The following is a 22,902-nucleotide window of genomic DNA, read 5'->3' as shown; positions in this document are numbered from 1 at the left end:
CTTTGTTTTTCTTCTTCTTTTTCTTTTTTAATCAAATATTATTGTAAATTTATTCAATTCATTGTATTGGTTTGAGGGTTTGGTATATAATGTTTGTGAATTGATTTTTGTGTGGAACAAATCTATGCTGGTCTATTTTTCGATGAGTTATAGTTTTTCTGATATTAAAATTTCAAGTTTGACATCCTTTTAAATGTGTGATAGATTGACGTCGTGGTAAGACGTAAGTCATCCTTTCAAATCCGAGTATTGATTTTTCGTTAAAATACTAAACACATAGTTGTAATTCTATGACAATGTTAGATAACTGGTAGAGTAGGTCTCTTGTGAAACGGTCTTACAAATCTTTATCTGTTAGACGGGTCAATTCTATACAAGGACGGAGCCACCCCAAAGACTGGGGTGGGCTCCAGCCCAGTCTACATTTTTGGGCCTAGTGAGGAATATGGATTGAGTTTTCTATTTTTTAAAAAAAAATTAAGCCTTGCATTTTAAATTTTTAGCCCAGAGGTTTTCTTTCACAACCGTCTCCCCAAAATGGAAACAAGAGGATGAGAGCTGTTAGTCTTCTACTGGTTGGAAATTTCACGTGAAGCCTGTTGTTCCCCCCACAACCTTCGTTGGCTCAGATATTTGGTTTGTTCCCATCTCAATACTCTTCCAAAAAATATTCCCCCCACAGCCCAGGATCAAAATATTTTCTGGCTACGTCTTATCAATATTCACAATAAAAAGTAATACTCTTAGCATAAAAAGTAATACTTTTTCATAGATGACCCAAATAAGATATCTGTTTCACGAAATACGACACGTGAGACCGTCTCACACAAATTTTTGCTTAACTGGTAAGCCTATAAATCAAGTTCTTAATCTCCTTCAAAAAAATAAATTTCTAAATCAACAAAAAAAAAATTAAAAAAAAATATCTAAAAATTTGTATGCACTCATTATTGCTCGAGACAGAATCTTCATAATTTCGACGAGCCACTCATCTACCTCTTAGTCTTGTAGACCACCTGAAAAGATGTATATATAGACGATAAATTCATATACTTGTAATAATTCGTAAACTTGAGTCAAATGTTTCATGAAACAAAAAAAATGAATAAATTATTATCTTGTTATTCGCACTAAATGACGATATATAGTTTAATATAATATATCAAAATAATTGGTTAGTTAGATAACTTTAGTTTGGGTCATATTCCGTCGCTAAATAGACGACGGTTTAGTTTCTAAAAACCGTCGCTAATTAGCTAAGAGTTTTGAGAAACCGTCGCAATATTTAGCTACGATGATTTTAGCGACGGTTTTTAATTAGCGACGGTTTATTCCGTCGTAAAAACCGTCGCTAAACATAATTTTTTTTTGTCGTAAAGCTTGATCTAATAGCATCGATGCTCCTAAATATGAAACAACTCTCAAGCATGAAATCGTGAACTCTAAAATCTTCCTCGCGAAATTCAATCGAATGTCCCCCGTATTCTTGAATTAAGCCTACCCAAAAACCAAATTTCTTGCTTACAAATTGGTGTCCGATAATAGCATATATTAACTCCTCAAAACTTGAGTCAAGTTCCCACACTTCCTTTCTCTCAAAAAAATTCCAAAAGTGAGTCAATGATACACAGGGAGAGTTCTATTCCCGACGTGTTTGTATAAGACGAGCATCTAATTTTAAAACAAAAAATATGGGATGATCTTATACAAAAAAAAATCGAGAATAGATCTTGCGGTGTAGCATAGACTCGGCCTAACTCAAAACTATTTGTGTAATGTTATGCAACATTTTTAGCTGAAAAAAGGGGACAAGTGTCATTGCCCCTTCTAATTTTGTATGCCACCATCTTTGAATAGATAGAATTAGTAGTCCATTTTAGGAAATTCCCAAAGCCTACCTTCTTGTCCATTTTTGCTTGTATAAATCAACCTCATAAGAGAACCAACTCAAAAGCCATTCACTAGAAAAAGAATTTGGATTGAAAACTTTGTGCATCAATAGAAAAGAGAACTTGGAATTAAAATTTCTTTGTGATTGAGTGAATCATATGCTACAAGAGACTTGAAAGATTCTCTTTAGATTTTGTGTTACTATTTTGTGGTTTTTCTGATTTTAACATATGCTATCTGATTTGAGATTAATCGTATCGATTATACTATTTCAACTAGTCTTTTTATTGATTCATATTATAACTCGAAACTTCTAATTAGAATGTGAAGACAAAGCTTATTTCATTAAATTGTTGATGATGAAACTTACGAATGAGGTTCTTTTTCAACAAACTATTTTGTCTTGCCCACAAATACATATAGTTTTTCCCTAGGTTTATGTATGTATATGAATTACTCTATTGAATTATTGTGCAAGTGATTGAATCGATTTCAGTCTATTTTGATTAAAAAAATCATTGATATGTAGGAATACGGGCGGATAATAATATTCGTCTCTTAATTTTTTTTTGTAAACTTACATATTTTTTTATGCATAAGAAAATCTAATTTCACACATTGTACTTACAATCGAGAAGAAAAATTAATACATAGTGACCAATTATTTTAAAACCAAGACTTGAGTAGTAATGATAATGAGGAAGCAACAATGTAACCATTGGGCAACCTACCAATATTTGTAGTCTCCACAAGTTATGAAAGTGCCACTTCTATAAGATATATCATATATAGAAAAATTTATAAGTTTGCAATACAAAAATATATGATTCGCCCTCATGGTTCTATAAGATTAGTCGAACTGACTACATTCGAGTTCGATTGAGTTCAGTATTGTTTGAGCTCGAACTCGATCAAAAGCTAATGATATGAGCTTGCATGCTCAATAGTAATCAATACATTTAATATTACATAAAATATTAGCAAAATATATATATATATATATATATATATATATATATATATATATATATATATATATGTATATAATTTGTGGCCCAAGTTCATAATTATGATCTATTGTCACTCTCAAGTCTTTCCAGCAGTTATGGAGGCACTAATTAGCCTTATGGTGACTAGCCATAGGTCATCAACAAGTCAATTGCAACATGAAAGGGACATCATTCAGCACCAAACGAACCCAAATTGCATCAAGAATCAAACAAGGACTTCAAGAATATCATGTATGGAGAAAATGCTGAAAATCTCGGGATAAGGGCAAAATCATTCGCGAGATTTTCGGGGTGAGCGCTTGTGAGATGTTCGTCCGAAAATCTAGCAAGAATTTAAATCTGAAGTGAAGTTCCACGAGATGTTCCCATTATAGTTTCACAAACATATGAAAGGTATCTGCATCATTTCGCAATGGACAAATTTGGCACATATTGTATATGAGGGGAAAATTAGCAAACTCTTCCTATAGGCATTGCCCTATTTTGATTTTTAACCTCGTAAATTGTCGAAGTTAATTTGGTATTAGTACAAGAAAGTAGTTATTTTTTAAAAATAAAAATATGTCATTTTTCGACGGAATATTGACGTGGTGTTATATATTGTTAATGTGATGTCCATTCGTAGCCGAGATTACTTATGTGTCCAACGAACTTTCATGGCTATGTCGTAAAAAATTACTAACTTACCGCACTAAAATTATATTTTGACGACTTACATAATTAAAAGCCAAAACATTATAATATACTAGATGATTTTGCAATTTTCCATGCTATATGTCAAATATGTAAAGCATTCATGGTCGTACGGTTCTTATTTTGTCACTAATGTCCATTCGCACGCGATGCATGTTTACGTTTTAAAAAAAAATTATTGTTCAAAATATCGACAAAGATTTTTATTAAAATATGATATATAGATAAGACGTCAATTTACTAAAATCAATTTAATGACATTTTTATTAAACAAAAATAGAATGTTTTGTAATTTGGAAAAGTGGTATATTTTGTTTATCAAAAAATAGACCATGACACAAAATTAGTTACTGTTAATGTCTCAAACTATAGTATATATTCACTAATAATGGTTAATTAAAGCGATTGTTTTATCAACTCAAAAATAAAATAAAATCAAATCAAATTCAAAATTTTAAAAAATACCAACATAATTACATTTCGTATAAAAAAATTATTATTTTTACTTATATATTTATATATATACATATATAATAGGTCTTCTGTAAGACGATCTCACGAATCTTTATCTGTGAGACGGGTCAATCCTACCGATATTCACAATAAAAAGTAATACTCTTAGCATAAAAAACAATATTTTTTCATGGATGACCCAAATAAGATATACGTCTCACAAATACGATCCGTGAGACCGTCTCACACAAGTTTTTATCTTTATATATATATATATATACGCATGAATGTGGAAAAGGGTTGAAAGAAACAAAATATTTGAAGGGTGACATTATTTCACTATGAAAAAACTTTATCCATAGATTTTTCGGAGCATAGCGAATGGAGTCGGAAAATTCGACAAGAACAGTCGAACGATTTTTTTAGAGGTTGCAAACACTTGTTTAGTATAATAGGACTGATAATTAGAAACCAGTTCGTTTGTCAGTTGAGACAAGCTCCCTTGCAAGCATTGGCCGGAGAGCTCTCATATTCTGGATCCTTTGTTGCATTCAATCACTTGCAGAAATATATGAATACCACCACTATAGCAAACATATCTTGTTTGTGTATGTTTTGCACACAAAAATCCAGGAGAAACAACAGATAATAGCAACCAAAATTATCAGGCACAGGCATATGTTATATGTATACTCGACTACGACGAATATATCAAGTAATCCATTCACAAACTAAATCATTCAGATCATGAACTCCATTTTCATTGTCATCTGACTCAATTTATTTCACAGGTGAAAAATCTAGACAACTGAAGTATAATTCCAAGAATGTGTGTTCGTGAGAGGCGTAGAATTCTCAATTACCTAGGGATGTCTATGTATATGGTGAGCTGCAGGCTGATAGAGCATGAGCTGGTGTATGGCCTTGGCAAAGAGGTCCCTTAAATCGGGATTATGAGCAGCAGCTTGTCGAGCCATTCCCTCGAGGACGCTTAGAGCTCGAGCTTGTTCGAGAATTTTATTGTTACCAACGTTTATCGCGAGGTTACAAAGTAGAACAAGCTCAGGCAAATGTAAATTACCCCTATCATTTTTTCTAAGCAAATTCATCAGCATTGGCACGCCATTGGACTCTATGATCACCTTAGAATTCTCAACGCGGTTGAAATTGTCCTCGCATATGAACTTGCTCAAGGCTGTAGCTGCTTCGGCAGAGACATCAGGATTCCTATGACTAAGCTGAGTGACCAAAGGGGTAATTATTCGTGTCTCCTTCGCAGGAAACATTTTTGCCAAACACCCAATAGCCTTAATAGCCGGTATCAACAAGGGCACACCAGTTCCTTCGTTTATCACCATTAAAAGTTGGTCTAAAACGGCCTTTGCTGCCGGTGAAGTTGGCTTAAAAGCAGCACGCTTAAGATCGGAGTTATTTTCAGCCACGGATGCCAACTCCATCACAACTAACAAACTATTAATCTGCAAGTCCCCTCGCTCTTTCTCGATAATCTTGGCCAAAACAAGTAAAGCCTTGGTCTCGGTAATCCTGGTACTATTCGACAAACTCCCTCTAGCCAATTTCCACAATGCAGTTGCACAACTCACTTTAAGGCTCGATCTAACCTCCGGCAACTCCACATACCGTTCCTTCTCCTTCTTATTTTGATCAAGATGCCTGCTCCCATCAAAACTGCTACCACTGCCCTTTCCACCAACCCATTTTTTCTCCATCTCTTTATTGATCAGCACAAGAGAATGGATGCTATCAGCAGTCTTCTGCGAATTTGTATCCTTGAACTCTTCTATACTCACATCCATACCTAAAAGGGCAACCAGGGGCCTCGTCACATTCTCCTTCCCAAACTCCTCCTGTGCTTCACCATCCGTTTCCGACATCCTCGACACCAATTCCACCAATTCGACTTGGACACTCATTGGCGCCTCTGAGAGTGCTTTGGCAACGACCTGAACCCCAAGGGCACTCGAAATCAATCTTACACGATCCACATCATCGGCCAGATTACACAAAGCACGTGCCGCTGCTTTTTGTGCATCGAGATTCTTACTTTCTTTCAGCAACTTCAAAAGAGGAGGTATCCCCTTTTCGTCTACTACAATCTTTTTATTCCTATCATTATCCCGTGTCAAACTAGCTAGCTCCTTCGCACCCTCGGTTCGACCCATATGGACAGCAGCGATATAGGGCCATACCATAGCTAAAATGGGATCATTGGTAGCAATAGGAGGCAAAGTTAAATCAATAGTTCCGCTATCCGAATCTTGACTAAAAATAGAGAGAGCCCATTTAATATCAGCAAGAGAAGAATCAAGTAAACCTGAAACCTTTCTAAAATCCGCGGCGGTGGTGATGGAGAAAACTTGGCGAAGGACGTTGGTTTTCTTGTGGCGGCATTTGCGGGTCAGGGTCAAGGCGCGTTCGAGGGTTTTGTTCAGATCATCCATCACACGGCGGATGGGACGATCGTATGCACCGGCGGGGTTGGAGGTGAGGCGCGCGGCGGAGCGGAGAAGATGAGAGAGCTCGATCACTTGGCTGGCAAGTTCCGAGCTTTCGAGCTTGAATGACTCGGCCTCCTGAGCTGATTTTATGACTCTTTCTGCCAGAAAGATTCGAAGCGAGAGCTCGTCTTGGATTGGTTTTTCAGTTTCAGCCGCCATTGCCATTGGATTTTCAAGATTTTCTCGAAATCCCACAACTGCAACTCTCATTAAAGAGAAGCAAAGAACATGTAGTTTGGAGAAGAAATGGCTCAGAGCAGATAATTATTCATCCAAAAAAATCTGAACTTGGATAGAATTAAAAAATTGTGTGAATTTGATCCTTGTTTATGAGTTCGAACTGCATCCGCAAAAAAAGCAATCAAGGATCAAATGTGTGATAATTCAAAGAACCCAACGTTTGACTTTGTGTAGGAAGACTTCTTTTAATTCCTCCACAGAATATTTCAGTTACTGTAATATCAAAACTTTATAGTTCTGCATTCTCTCGGTCAAATTTTTTTTTATGAAATTAGGTACAAATCATTAAAATTCTATAACATTTATATAATATTGTAAAATTAATAATAGATATTTTTTTAAGATGATTTTACGGATTTATATTTGTGAGACGTGGCAAATTTACTCATATTTATAATAGTGAGTAATAATTTTGACATAAGAAGTAAAACTTTTCATAGATGATCCAAATAGGAGATCCGTCTCACAAATTGACTAATGAGATCGTCTCATAAAAGTCTTTGTGCAGAACAAATTGTTCTAAATTTGGTACAAAAACAATAAAATTTTGAGTATAAAATTGGAACGACTACATTAATATCAGTACTTTCTACACTTTTTTATGATTAAATATTATATATTAGTATCAGATATGAAAGAATTTATATTGAAATATCATATATTAGTACCACATTTTTTATGTTTTGTATCAATTTTCATCCAGGTAAAACACGTCATTAGTACCAAAATTTATTATACATGATTAAGTACTCAAAAATCATATGTTAATGTAAGATCCGAAACATTTAATACTCAAATATCATATATCAATATCATATTTTCAAAGTTTAGTACCGAATTTTCATCTGAAAAAGACGTGTCATTATACCAAAATTTGTTATACATATCTGAGTACTCAAATTCATATTTAGTATCAGATATGAAACATTTAGCACTCAAATATCATATATTAACAACAATTTTTCAAATATTTGTATCGAGTTTTCATCCGAAAAAAACGTGTCATTAATATCAAACTTCGTTATACATGTTTTTATACTCAAAAATCATATATAAATGTGAGATCTAAAACATTTAGCTCTGAAATACCATATATTTTTTTTCCACATTTTCAATATTTTGTACCAAGTTTTATTCGAAAAAACACACCGGCCCAAAGAATGCAGAAACATTTTTTGTGTTAGTTTCTATAGAAAAAAAAATCGATCCGATAAGACTGAACACACATTTAATATTTATTATTACACACACAAATTTGGTCAAATATCTTGTTTCACGAATAAACATATATGCATAATATAAATTAAAAAAGGTGACATGGGAAATTTGGAAATGTTTCAACTTTTTTCACATTTAATGCAATTTTAAATTTATAAATATAAGTAACCATGGAATTTTTTTTGCATATATATTATAGATGGAGAAAATAGATCGTTAGTAAATGGTTAGTAACAAAAGAAGGGAAATTTGTTTTTTGGTCTAGCCATTTTTTTTTTTTTTGCAATTTATCATCTATTTTGTCGAGTTTCAGATTTACTCCGATATCTTCGTTTTTTTTTTTGAAAATTTTAGTAATTTACAACATAACACTGTAACATATGTCATGTCACGTCAATATTATAGATGAAAAATACAATTTTCCCAAAAAAATAGCTTTAATATAATAAGACCTCAACTAGTCTTCCATGTAGCATTTAAAATTATTTTAGGAATGACAAAAACTTGTGTGAGACGGTCTCACGGGTCGTATTTGTGAGACGGATCTCTTATTTGGGTCATCCATGAAAAAATATTACTTTTTATGCTAAGAGTATTACTTTTTATTGTGAATATTGGTAGGATTGACACGTCTCACAAATTAAAATCCGTGAGACGGTCTCACATGAGACTCACTCCTTAGGAATATGTTTCCTTAGTACTGTCTTTTTTTTTTTTTTTGGAATATGTTAAGTTGGAAGTTGGGTGGAAAGTGAGAGGAAAAGGCAAGATTATCTCCGAGTCCTACTTTCTATGATAAGACTTTGAATGAAGATCAGTATTCGAATAATTCACGAGTGGGAAAATCGTGTGGAAGACTAGTTGAGGTCTTATTATATTACAACTGATTTTATTTATATGTAATCAATTTTTTTAAAAAATGATTTTTAATAAATATTTTTCAAAAATTATTCAAATTTAAAAACATTAAAATAAAGTAAATGTATAAAAAAAATAATTTTGGATTTAGAAAAATAAAAATCACAAAATTTTAGACAAGTGGAAATTAAATGTTGAATTTAGGAAATTACACTAGTTTCTTAATAAGAAACGGATATTTGAGGTATTCCAATACTTTATTCCCCTGATTTGATTCAATATTTATATTTTTTTAAAAAAATGGAAAAATAAAAGTATTTTATTCATTGATGAATAACGAATTTTTAATATAAAAATTTTTAAGGAAAAAAATTTAAAATCATGTTGTTAAAATCAAAATGATTAATATAATGACCCCTGACTACTCAATCATCCCTTTTTAATTAAGATTGAAATAATCTTTATAAAAAAAATGGAAAAAAATTAATCTTAAGTTACATTTGGATCGATTAATTTCAAATATATTCAAATTAATTTTTTTAGAGAAGTATGACAACAAACTTCAAATCAATCACATGCATATTATATAGTGTTTCATGAAGATAAATTTTAAATTCACCCAATAATAGAAATTTTTGAAAATAATTATATTTTGTGTAAGTAATATGTAAATAGATATGAATTTAAGATATGATATGTTATTTCATCATTAACAATAAAATTATAATCAAAATCAATGGATTTCAAATCCATCCATCCAAATACAACACAAATTTTTCTATATTCGTTCATCCAAAATCGATATTAAAATTCCATTTCATTTGACATTTCGGAGTGGTATGTGTAAATTTCCTGGACCTGATATTTATATATTTCATTACTTGAGTCATTAATATTAATATAATTATATATATTTATATTATAAATATAAATTTTTAATTTGTATGTATTTTATTTTAATTGGATCTCGAACTCAAAACTTCGTCTCAATTGTGAGAACTTATGATAAATAAAATACAAATATTCTGCAAATATACATATATTATAATCTGATAATTATTTAACAGCCACAGTAAGGCATAAAACCTTGAAAAGATTGGGAAAGTGCCCAATAGAATGAAATTGCGAGGGGAAATAATATTTTTAATTTTTCATTTTGATTTTTTTACACAGAACGTGGAGTTTTTGCAAATATGCAAACGACACATTTACTTTATAAGTTCGTATATTTCATCCTATCTAAGATTTTTTACGTTTTTAAGTGCGAAAATACATAAATTTTGCGCAAATATATAGTTCTTTATTAAATCCAATTAATATTAATAAATAAATAAAAAGAGAAATACCTTCTTCTTTTTTACATTAGAAATACCTAATTAATATCACACAAAAATTCTAGTGAGATTATTTTTTATATTAAAAAGTACTTTCCAATATGTATGGACCGAACCAACACGTCTCGAGTATATAACATGAGCCATAAAAGACCTATTATATCTCCTATTTTTAATAGAGTAGATCTTTTGTGAGAGACCCTACTAATATTCAAAATAAAAAGTAATATTCTTCCCATAAAAAATAATATATTTTCATGGATGACCCAAATAAGAGATATGTCTCACAAAAAACGACCCGTGAGACCGTCTCACAGAAATTTTTGTCTTCTTAATATTGTGATTAAATTAACTAATTGCATCATGTTTGAAATTTGAACTAGATCAACCTGAAATATTTATATATTATTAATTTCTATGTATAAGTGTATATAATTTGATAAAATATATTAAAAATTTAGTTTCAAACTAAAAAAACGGCCACAAAGTAGTATTTACGATTTAGTCAAACAAACTACTCCGAGTTTACACAACACATACTTCAACTAAAGAAGTTCAATCCACAAAGATTCATTATTAAACCACAAAGGGAAAAAAAGAACAGTATTTTTATACAAGTTCAGAGCTTTGCCATCAGGCTGGACGGAATTGACTTGGCTACACTGTTGTCTTTTGCGTCGCTCTCTTTCCCATCCATCTCGTAAGCACTAGGCGGGACGTCAACTGCAGGCGAGCAGTTGAAGAATCCATGTGGCTGTGCATCAACAAGCGACAATATTATTAGCTCGATATTAAAGAAATTGCCGGAATTGATGAATGATAGACAAATCAGCAACGGTTTAATTGCAGAACTCGGAGTATCGACCACTGAACAAGACTAGGGGAGAACAAATGCATCCATCACCACAAATGGAAAGATGCTCAAATTCATGAGTAATTTGGTTTTCGCTCCTAAATGTCTAAGCCGCCTACGTGTTTACTCAACATTTTCTGGATTTGTTCTTATCAAGATGTCTCAATAATATGAAAGCCACCTACAATTTAGGAGACGACACTCTTTGCATTATGTAGCTGAGGATAAGGGCAAATTTACAATTTGGGACCTTCTCTTCTCTGTTTGGTATTGATTAGGTAAGCCAAAAGAGCGCGCATTTTCATCCAGCACGAATTTGGTGCACGCACACACACGTATATATGGAATGTAACTGTGTGCTCTATCAAACTCACAATTTTTACTTATGTACAAAGCTTCAATGGAAAACTTAAAATGAAGCTCATTCAGGAAAAGTTGGTGAGGAATGAATAAGGAGAACGATCTTTTTGAACAAATTATTAGAAAATAGGTCGGTAAAACATTGTGGATTCCTCTGAAGATTGGATTGATTAATTTCTCTTGTGCTACAAGGTAGGGTCTGAGTAGTAAAACTATAAAAAGTCCATGCATGGCGACCAAGTCAAACATTCAATTGGACAACACACCTGAAGCACGAAACCAATGTGTTCCACTGGCATAACAGGCCAGTCTTCTAATCGAGGAACATGCGTGATTCCAAAAATATACCTGCATCAACAAAATAAAATGAAAAGGAGGAAATATCTAGTGTTTTGGATTTAATAGATTTTAGCATTAGGTTAAAAATCAATAACTATTACCTAAAATCAATAACTATTACCTATAAAGCCAAAATATATTGTGTCTACGACGGTTTAATGATAAATTAAAACAGGTTAGGCCTAAGCGAAGTCTAGCTTTAATACACACACACATGCTTAGCTTGCACTATGAGAAGGGAAGAATCGAAAAATGAAAGCGAACATATTGCATTTTGTTAGGGGACATTCTTACAAAGAAGCAAAAAGGTTATGCTTTATAACGTAAAATGAAAACTAACCACAGAACAATATCAGCTTCTTCCAGAGGCCGATTTTGCTTCACCCAAGAAGCCAGACCCTCCCCAACACGTGGATTTTGGTTAGGAAACTCCCCGCCAGGAAAATCCTCCCCACGTGCATATGGTGTAACCCACAAGTTATGCTTCAGAAATGCAGCTCTTCTCAAAAACTTCGCCTCAGGGCCAGCCAAAGGCAAACAATTTGAACCAGGTACCAATTTGTAGCCTGTCAGTTGTCCATTCCGATTGACAACTCTTGTGTTCCTCACCTGGCAGGTTAAACAGTTTGCAGGTCATTTCAATTTGTAATCATAAAAAGGAAAAATTTAATACGATAAGCAAAAGCATCCACCTAGCAATCAAGAAACATAAGGAAGAAAAAGAAGATCCTTCCAATCTGGCAGATAAGAACAAGTAAAAGATTTGAACAGAAAGCTCCGGCCAATGCATTTTAGATTGAGAGAACAGTAAAAAATCAGGCGATTTACTTTCCCTAAAACATGTCCCACTATAAAACTTTTAGATGAATTTGGTAAAAAGAGCATGATGAGAATGCTTACAATCCAATGACGGGCACACAGTGGATCACAGTCACGCATAGCTTCTAATTCAGATCTAAGTAAAGTTTCCTCAGCATAGAATGCATTATTGTGAACATTATCCTTTCCAGGTTCTTCAACTCTAACATTCACTTCAACAACCTAAAAGAAATGAGAAAGATTGCAGAAGAAAGAAATATAAAGATCAATCATATAATTTTGTCAAGAGAAAGTGTCGATCAAAATATTTATCATGGTACCGTCAAAAAAAAAATTCAGTAGGAATTATATACCAAGAATGTGTCAAGATTCAACTTAGCACCAAGACAACTGTAGATAAATATGGGATAATATTTGTTGTGTTTAAATTTTGTGGATTAAGTAGGATGATGTTTTTTTTCTGATTTTTTGGAGGTAGTTAAATTGTTGTAATCTATATAACATGGGATTAGTATGATGAAATAATATTCGAGATTTTCCTCTCAAATTTACATGGTATCAAAGCCACAAGGGTTCCTTTCCACTGTAAATTTTTTCCTTGCTCTCTCTGCGGCAGCAGCACCGCATCCTTCTACAGCCATGTCCACCGATTCTTCTCTGTCTGGTGACCCGCCACCAAAACTCCAGCTGTCACCTCTCTGTCTGGTGGTGACATCTCTTCACTACAGATCACTACTCATTGTCTCAATGGTCACAATTACCTCCACTGGGCACAATCCTTTAAGGTTGTGATTTGCACCCGGGGTAAACTAGGGCTCATCACTGGTGAACTATCTGCCCAGCCAAGATTGGCCCGTCTTACAATTCTTGGCTGACCGGAAACTCCATTGTTCTAGAGTGGCTGGTGAACTCGATGGACCTGCCATCAGTCATCGTTACTTGAAATGGACAACGGCAAAAGAAGTCTGGGATGCTGCTCGAAAGATGGATTCTAATCTTGGGAATGCACTTAGATGTTCGATATTAGATCTAAGCTTGAAAGGTATGAAACAAGGCTCTCGCTCTGTCACACAATACTTCACCAACCTCCAAGATTTATGGCAAGATCTGGACTTATTCTTCGAAGACACTGCCCCTTGTACTGCTTCTAGTGTCTAACTCCAACAGCACTTCGCAAAGGAAAGGGTGTACGATTTCCTTGCTGGACTCAACCGCGAACTTGATGATGTTCGTGGGAGAATTGTTGCCCGGAATCCTTCCCATCCCCGGATGATGCGCTTGCAGAGGTCCATCCCGAAGAAATGAAGCGCAAGATGATGCTACAGCATGATCTTCCTTTGGCTGTCTCGGTTCCTAAAGCATCTGTCTTGGCTTCGGGAAATCATTCCAGTCAGGGACAACGGCAAGGTAAAAGGCCTGGGTGTGATCTTTGACATCGTCCAGGCCATAAGAAAGACAAATGTTGGGAAATTGTTGTTTAACCAGCTAATTGGCAGCCGAGGAAGAAGCAAGATGGTTGAAGTTTCCGGGTTCAATCTGTTCAAGAGCAGCCCACCACCTCTAACACTTTGGCGCCCTTCACTAAGGACCAGATAGAGCAGACTGAGCATTACCGCAAGCTTCTGAGTGAAACATCTCTCAATATCTCACCCAGCCCTTCCATCGGTTCATGTTCCTTGACACAGTCTGGTATATTCCACTCAGTCTTTAAATCTTGCATTACACCATTTTGGATTATTGATTCTGGCGCTTCTGATCATATGACTGGCGATTCTAGACTTTTCTACTCCTACACTCCATGTACTAAACAGGTTACTGCCAACATTGCTGATGGCCCCCTCACTCGTGTTGCTAGATATGGCAATATTAAAGTTTCAGAGGGAATTATCTTAAAAACGTTTTCCATGTTCCTTCCCTGCATTGTAACCTAATCTCTGTTAGAAAACTCACTCATGACAATAAGTGTGTTGATAAATTTTTGTATGTTTTCTGTCAACTCCAGGACCCACCATCGGGGAAGATGATTGGATGAGCTAAGCTTCATGATGGCCTTTATCTCCTTGAGTATTCTTCGTCTACACATCGACAGTCTCTGGTTTCAAGTTCTAAGTCTTGTCATGTTTCAAACTTTCGATAAATAATGTTACGTCGCTTTAGATTAAGTCACCCCATTTTTCTTATTTTCCTCGGTTGTTATTTCAGAATAATAAAGATTTAAGTTTGTTTCAATGTGAATTTTGTGAACTTGCCAAGCATGCTCGTGTTTCCTTTTCCCCAAAGCCATACACAACATCTGGCCCCATTTTCACTCAATCATAGTGAATATGAGGGGATGCGGTTCTTACAGCTGCCTATTTAATCAATCGCCTGCCTAGTGGTCCATTAAATTTCTGCATAGCCATTTCCATGTTAACTTCCCTCTTTCCTCACATTTGTGCTTCCACAAATCTTCTGCTTACGACCTTTTCCGCTTTCATACATATTCGTGACCATCTCCGAAGTAAACTAGATCCTAGGGAGGTTCAGACAGTTTTTTGGGGTACTCTCCAACTCAGAAGAGGTATTATTGCTATTGTCCTCGTACAAAATATTCATTTGTCTCTCGTGATGTTACCTTCTTTTAGAATAATATCTATCTTTGCTCCGTCTAAGCTTCAGGGGGAGAACTTGGAAAGAGAAGCTTATTGGAATACAACACCAATTCTCGTCCTCAGCCCAAACACCACATCCTCTGTCTGTCCCACTCCTATCATTCCTCAAACAAATGAACCTACCTCTCCAGTATCAGAATCCACTTCTCCAGTATCTTGCACACATCTCATTTGCAATGTCTCATATTCAAATCTTTCTCATTCAATGCATACTTTTACTTCAAAAATGTGAAATTATTCCCAAGTCAGATCGTGAAGCTCTAGAAATTCTTGAGTGGAATGTTGCAGTGCTAGAGGAAATGCGTGCTTTGAAACAGAACAACACCTGTTATTCACTGTAAAATATAGGGCAGATGGCTCAATCGAACAACATAAAGCATGTTTGGTTGCCAGAGGCTTCACTCAGCCTCATGGTACTGACTATACTGAAACTTTTGCACTGGTTGCTAAGCTCAATGTTGTGATAATTCTTTTGTCACTAGCTGCTAAACTTGATTGACCTTTACAACAACCGGACATGAAAAATGCATTTCTTAATGGTGATATCAAGGAAGAAGTTAACATGAGCCAACCACCTGGTTTAGAAGACAAATTTGGAAAGCAGACGGCATGCAAACTCAACAAATCACTTTATGGACTGAAACTGCCTCCACGTGCATGGTTTGATAGATTTTCTAAAGTCATCAAGAAGTTTGGATATAGTAAGGGACAAGATGACCATACATTGTTTGTCAAACATTCTAAGAAAAGAAATATCACTGTTATAATTGTATATGTCGATCACATCATTTTAACTGGAGATGATAGTCAAGAGATGATAGAAATTAAGAGTACGATGGCAAGAGAGTTTGAAGTTAAAGACCTTGGAAGTTTGAGATATTTCTTGGGAATAGCGATTGCTACAGATTGCTAGGAGTAGAAAGAGCGTTTAAGTTTCCCAAAGAAAATACACATTGGACCTATTAGAAGAGACAAGCATGTTAAGGTGTAAGCCAAGTAAGACACCAAGCGAGTTGTGAAACAAACAAAAAATGTTTGAAGGTAAATCGGTGGATGTAGGGAAATATCAGCGCCTCGTTGGGAAACTTATCTAGCTCTCACATACTCGACCCAACATTGCACTTGCAGTAAGTCTAGTAAACGAATAATGCACTCATTGTGTCAAGGTCATTAGGATGCGCTATCTATAGAATTTTCAGATACTTGAAACAAACTCCAGGCAGAGGTTTGTTCTTCGCAAAGGATGATGATCGAAGAGTGATTACGTTTACAGATGCTTATTGGGCTAGTTCTATTTCTGATAGGAAGTCAACATCAAGATATTGTACAGTGGTATGGGGAAATCTAGTGCCATGGCGGAGCAAAAAACAGTCAGTTGTTGCTAGGATCAGTGCAGAAGCCGAATATAGAGCCATGACACATGGAGTCTGTGAGCTTGTCTAGATTAAGAAATTACTAAAGGAACCTAAATGCAAGGATCATATGCAGCTTTATTGCGACAACAATTCAACTATTAGTATAGCTCATAATCCAGTTCATCATGACAGACAAACACGTGGAAGTAGATCCGAGAACAAGTTAGATGAAGAGATTGAATACGTATCCACATCCAATCAACTTATTGATCTACTTTAAAAGGGATTGTCCGGACACAACCGTGAGTTTCTCGTCAAAAAGCTCGGCCTCATTAACATATACTATCAAGCTTGACGGAGAGTGTAGCTAAATATTTGTTGTGTTTAAACTTTGTAAATTAGGTAGGATGATATTTTTTCTGATTTTTTGGAGATAGTTAAATTATTGTATTCTATATAACATGAGATTAGCCTGATGAAATAATATTCGAGATTTTCCTCTCAAATGTATAACAACAATAAAGCAATTGCAACGTACCTGATTCTGCATTTCTCCAGGCTTACAATCGACTGCCATATCCATACGAGCAACAAAAAAGTGTTGATGAACTGGGGCATACAATCCTGGCGCAATTGATGTGCCATATTTTCTAGACTCTCCAGGTTGCAATGCTCCTAAACTGAGAATTCCAGTAAGTTTAACCTCTGCTTCAATTTTCCCATCCTGCACTCAAATAATACAACACATATCTTGAACGGGAAGGTAATAAAATAAAAGCCTATTTCTCGTGTCAAAGTATTTTAAATGGCCTCCTCATTTACTATATTGAAATAATGGATATTATGGTCTCTAACACACCATCCAATATTTATGAAGTATGACACATGAAAATCATTTCATAAATGTGCTGACACTTGAGACTTAAACAACGGCCCATTCCCTTGGTGTGTGTGATACCACATTAAGACAACCTTTCAACGCTCTTGGCATTTTTAGCAACCTTGACAACTATGCTCATGCAACATCATCTCATAAATTTAAAATCAACACATTGCACTTCCCTCTTTTGTGATACAAGCAACATCACGGAGAAATGTGACCACTTGCCTGATAAAAATGCCAGTAGAAACCATATTCATAATTAGCCACAGTGCAGATAAAAGAAACTGTAAGACGCCTTGATCTTCGAACCTCAGCAAGCCCAGTTCTCCAATCCTGATGCTTCCATAGGATTCCATGATCTTCTTCATGTAAACATACACAGTTTTCAATTGTTTCAACTCCTCCAGTAAAATTTGTGAAATGGGCATCAAAATATTTTATATATCCCAAACAATCACACCCCTGAAATGGTAGCATTTCATATGGAGAGTTAAATGACCAGTAAACTTAAAAAAGAGTAAACAATATTGGACAAAAAAGGGATACCTTCTTGAGGGAATGGGCATTCTTTCCAAGTCCATCTTCCCCAGCATCAAATGCATTCTTTCTGTAATGAGGATCATTGGGATCCCCATAAGGCACAACCATCTCCACAAAACTAAGCCGCTGGGCTATAAGTCTCCGGCCCCGACTACCATCAACATAGGCCAAAGAATGAATAACTAAGCCCTCCCTTGGTGTGAAACCAATCCGAAAGTTCCACTGCAACAAGCATTTAAACGATGAATACATCAAAACTATGAGAATGAAAAGAGTGAACTAGTAAAAAAAGAAGTACGTGAAAACCTTCTGCCACTCTACGTAATGTCCATTGATTCGAAAGCTTGGACCTTCAGGCTGAACAATTTGAAGGGGTTTGACATCACTTCTGTCCACTCCCCCTCTTGTTTCGCCAGCAGTGTAGTTCCTAAGTGGATCAGCGGGAGGTAAGGGAACAAGTTTACGATCTTCAAATTCTATCACAACCATATTTTGCATGTCAACGAGAACGTGAATTCCTTCAACTGGTCGAGCATAACCATTTTCCAGCGGGCAGTCACTCTCTGTACGACAAAATATAAGTGGTTTTGCAAGTCTACGACTAGGAGCATCAGCATCACTGTGGTAACCAACACACCTGTAGCCATATTTGGACATAAAGATTGTAATCATAGATGCTCTTGAGGTAGATAACTCCATAGTATATTTTTGTTTACAGTTCACTAACCACGGATCAACCATGACTAAATCCATATCATCGATACCCCTTTTCTTCATTGCCTCTATAAATGGAGGGTAATCTTTGACGACGGCTTCACATTCAGCATACTCTGTGGCATCCTACAATTGGGAGGGGGGAGAGGGAGTAGGTGTTGTATGCGTTAGTCTGTAGATCATGTACCAGAAGTTACTAAAAACAAGAAATGTTGTAAAAAAAATCATGCTAGATTCATGTATCAACCCAATTTTCATAAAATGAAAGGAAGGACACGTCAATACAATAAATGAGCCAATGCATCGGTTTATAACTTCAAATAAAAAGCATATTTGGAGAGCGTGTAAGTCAGCAACTGTAAGCACAGTTTTCCATCATATTTACAATTCACTGAGATAACTTCATGATCCAGAAAATTAGCACACTGAAGAATAACTGGCATAAAGCACTTATTTTCATATGAGCAATGCAACTCTTAACGATTACTATCTTTTGAGTAGATAAACTTTCAAATGCCAATTAATATAACGTATGAACCGGCCTGTTACTAAAATTAACAAGTCAATAGCTATATGCAAGATAGACCGATAACAAAAAAGTTTCCCAAACCCAAACAAAGGAAATTTGTGCACACATGCATGTGCTCTGACCCGAGTTGAATTTTTAAATGCCATTGGCATGGAATAGAGGAATTGAAGATGACTTGAGAAGTCGATATTGTGATAAGTGAGAGAAACATAAAAAATTAAGGATGTCTGTTATGCAAAAAGATAGGAATGATTTTGGGCAATAAACAGTTATGCATCAAAGAAAATGGCAAATGTAGTTGATCACTCATACTGCATTTCATATGACACTTCATCAAACAATTGAACAATATGTTTCTGTCAATTTGAACCAAGATGATTGTGATAGATTAATCAAATTCACCAATCATTCTAGTATGTATTCATAAATATGGGATGCACTCAAGGCCAACTCCAACAAAACAAAACAAAACAAACTAGCAAAATTTTCAATCTGGGTAACATACCATAGGAGGCTGAACATCAGGGACAACTGTAGACGAAACAACTTTTCCCCTATGATGTCCACCTCGAGTTGTTGCATGTACTTCAGTCATCTCAACAATCCATACACTAGTCTCATTAGACTTTTTGTTGTACACAATTAATCTGGCTCGTCTTGGAGGGAGCTTAACATGAATTGCTGGTCCTCCTTTGGATCTAGGCAACAATGAAGGTTGGAAAGGGGGGAAAAAGTAAGCATCTGCAAGTGCCACTACATATTTATCAGGTTCCACCAGAACCACTTCAACAAATCTCATGCCATCTCTGACCTGAAGAGATAGATAAACCCAATAATAAGGGAAATCAACTCCAACCATTATATCTACTTGTTGCACTAATAGCATCGCATTATAACATTGATCGTAGAAATAAAATGACGAATTTAAACCTCGGGGGTTGCTCCAGCTGCTCGGACAGTTGCCACTGCCACAGATATTTCAGCAGCGGATAAAGGATCCAATGGATGTTTGGTTTGAGCCTTTGTCATGATCTGAATCCCTGAATGGCCATTCACCAATCACAAAAAGGAATCAATCAACAACTTAATCTTCTTTGCAAATTTAACTTTGATAAGTATGAGAGAGAGAGAGAGAGAGAGAGAGAGAGAGAGAGAGAGAGAACATCTATCGATTGTTTAAGTCAGTCAATACAACAAAAGGTGTCACTTGAAACTTACTGAAGCATTCTCCGTGGATATATTAACCTCATACGATGTTAACACTGATTGGTTGAAAAATTATGACAAAACTATTGATTTAATATAACATGAGTTTCGTTTTGGTACTTGAGAAAATAAAAATTTAACATACTGAACATTACATAAAAATCCAATTAGTGAATGAATAACTAATGACCGTTTCAATTTGCTATTGAAAATCTTGGATGTGGATGTCCATTGGAAGACCATTACCGCAATGAGAAGTTATCGGTCTATGGACCTCCACAAGAGATAATCTTTGACTTCAGCTTCATAAACAATCAGTCCCTAACAAGGAATAAGGTACCTTGTGTAGCTCCTCCAACCCACACAGAAAAAATATATACAAAATAATGGTGATGAATGAATGATTCCACCAAGCGTATATTTGAAGCTAAAAAACAATTTCCCCCCTCCACTAAATCATAGAATGTACGAGCTTACAAAAATTTCTGAAACATTTACCCATACATGCACCCTTATGACTCAAATATGGTAGCTAACGTATGGAACACCAGTTGTTCTACCACCAGGTAAATTAATCGGCTACTATGAACTAAATTTCACATGAATTGCAACACAGACAGAACTATTTTGCCTGATTGTTATGGATGACAATAATTTAAATTAAATGATAAGCAGAAGAATGGAAGAAATGACACAATTTTAAACTCCTTTGACAACATAATAATAGAAAACTACAAGTCTGTCTTACGATATGCATGTTGTGTACAGAATTTTCAGTTCACCGATGATCAAAACTTAAACGCTTAGAAAAGCAAGCATCCGCATAATATGATGAAGTTAGACAATTAAAATGACACCAATAAGATGTTAGTACTTTGTGATGTACTGTCTACAAACACAAATAACTGTGTATCGACAGAGAAGAAAGACTAGAAAATTTGCACAAGAGTGGCCACACATACTTCAATTAACCATAATAACATAGGGATCTAATGCCAATCAAATGATTACCTCCCAATACATCATATTCCATTAAAAAGCTAAACATCGCTGCTACTATAAATCTATATTGCGTAATTTAAAAATTTTTAAAAAACTACTGAGAGCTCTCTCTATACTTCGTCTTTTTCCCCGATTCCACAAAACATATGAAAGAACGATCAGATTCAAAACGAAGACAAAAATTGAAAGAAAAACTAATTATCATTAAGATAAATCCAACAGAATTATTTATTATGCCTGCCAGATAACTGCAAAGAAAAGAATTGATCATATGTAACATCGAGAAGAGGGAAAAAAACAGGCGTAGTAAAATAGCAATGTTTGCTAAGGACAGCCCAGAAACACTCGCAAAGTATTTAAATTGAAGGACGATATAGACTTGAACTCCAAGATATGGGATTTTTACATGACCAAGATATGGGTTTAAGGTCTTAAACTAATGCATAACTCGTGCAGCCATTTCTGCCTGCCCATACCATAACAAATAAAATGCACGTATCCTCCATAATAAATGTCCTACACATATTCACGTTTTAAAACGAAAAAATCACGGAGTCCAAACACCGTCCTATCGATTCCATTTGGAAGAATGAAGAAAATAAAGAAAAGAACCTTTATTACTGGCCTTAGTAGACGGCTCAGCTCTGATCAAGGACGCTATTTTCTTCCTCTCCTCATCTCCCGCGGCATTAGAAACGCCCCAATCAGCGGCTGCCGGGACAGATGCCGCCTCACGTCGGACGAGAATACCGGCTGATCCCTCTGCGGCCGCCACCGCGGGTGGAGAACAACAAGAAGGCTCCTTCGAAGGAGCAAGCGTCGCCTTTTTCTGAGTTGTGGCCATTGTAACTGGTTCGCGAGCTCGGATCCACCGTAATGCGAGTCGCAATCTACTGACATACAGCAAATCACTCGAGCTCTTCTCCGCGCCACCAGAACCGCCGCCGACGAGATTAGATACAGATTCCTGTACGTATAGGCCTCGGGAATGGAATACGGAGAGCTAGGGCTCCTGCGGGATCAATCTATGCCCCGGTGTACAGTGTAACCTCCTACACAAGGGAGAAAGGGAAACAGTAGGAGAGATCGCAATGGGCAGCGGGAATTTATAGTGACACGTTGAGGGGTATTATCGTAATTTCGTATGACAATTATTTAGTTATTATTTATCGGATTAGTTTTTGTGGATTTATTATTTTTTATTTATTTATCTGTTTGATTGATAAGTGCTGGAAGCTGTGATAGGACCTTTTGCTTCTTTTCATCAAGAAAGACTTTATATATTAAAAAAAAATTGTTGTCTGAAGGGAAATGAAATTGTTAGTTTTATGTACAGTATTTGAAATATAAATATGAAAATAACGAATAAAATTGAATAACGATCTTTAGGTAGAAAATTTCTAAAAATTATTGTGATAAAAATCACGGACAAGATG

General features: G+C 35.3%; 2 protein-coding genes across 2 annotated transcripts; both read right to left on the bottom strand.

Annotated features, from left to right (window-relative positions):
• Positions 1–4,909: 4,909 nt before the first annotated feature.
• Positions 4,910–6,775, bottom strand: LOC140819245 (uncharacterized). The gene has a single exon (XM_073179256.1). It carries the CDS (start codon positions 6,773–6,775, stop codon positions 4,910–4,912), a length of 1,866 nt encoding a protein of 621 aa, XP_073035357.1.
• Positions 6,776–10,693: 3,918 nt separating this feature from the next.
• LOC140819026 (diamine oxidase [copper-containing] 1, peroxisomal-like) lies at positions 10,694–22,538 on the bottom strand. The gene is made up of 12 exons (XM_073179026.1): positions 22,079–22,538; positions 20,189–20,298; positions 19,764–20,069; positions 18,743–18,855; positions 18,322–18,652; positions 18,022–18,237; positions 17,701–17,937; positions 17,131–17,316; positions 12,668–12,808; positions 12,108–12,376; positions 11,695–11,776; positions 10,694–10,969 (listed from the first exon to the last, which is right to left on the bottom strand). The coding sequence occupies exons 1-12, from the start codon at positions 22,308–22,310 to the stop codon at positions 10,835–10,837; spliced, it is 2,358 nt and encodes a 785-aa protein (XP_073035127.1). The 5' UTR covers positions 22,311–22,538; the 3' UTR covers positions 10,694–10,834.
• Positions 22,539–22,902: the final 364 nt, after the last annotated feature.

The sequence above is a fragment of the Primulina eburnea genome, chromosome 18, assembly GCF_022965805.1.
Source record: "Primulina eburnea isolate SZY01 chromosome 18, ASM2296580v1, whole genome shotgun sequence".
NCBI classification, from domain to species: domain Eukaryota; kingdom Viridiplantae; phylum Streptophyta; class Magnoliopsida; order Lamiales; family Gesneriaceae; genus Primulina; species Primulina eburnea.
Note: the sequence above shows the minus strand (reverse complement) of the source record. Positions and strands in the feature narration are given on the sequence as shown.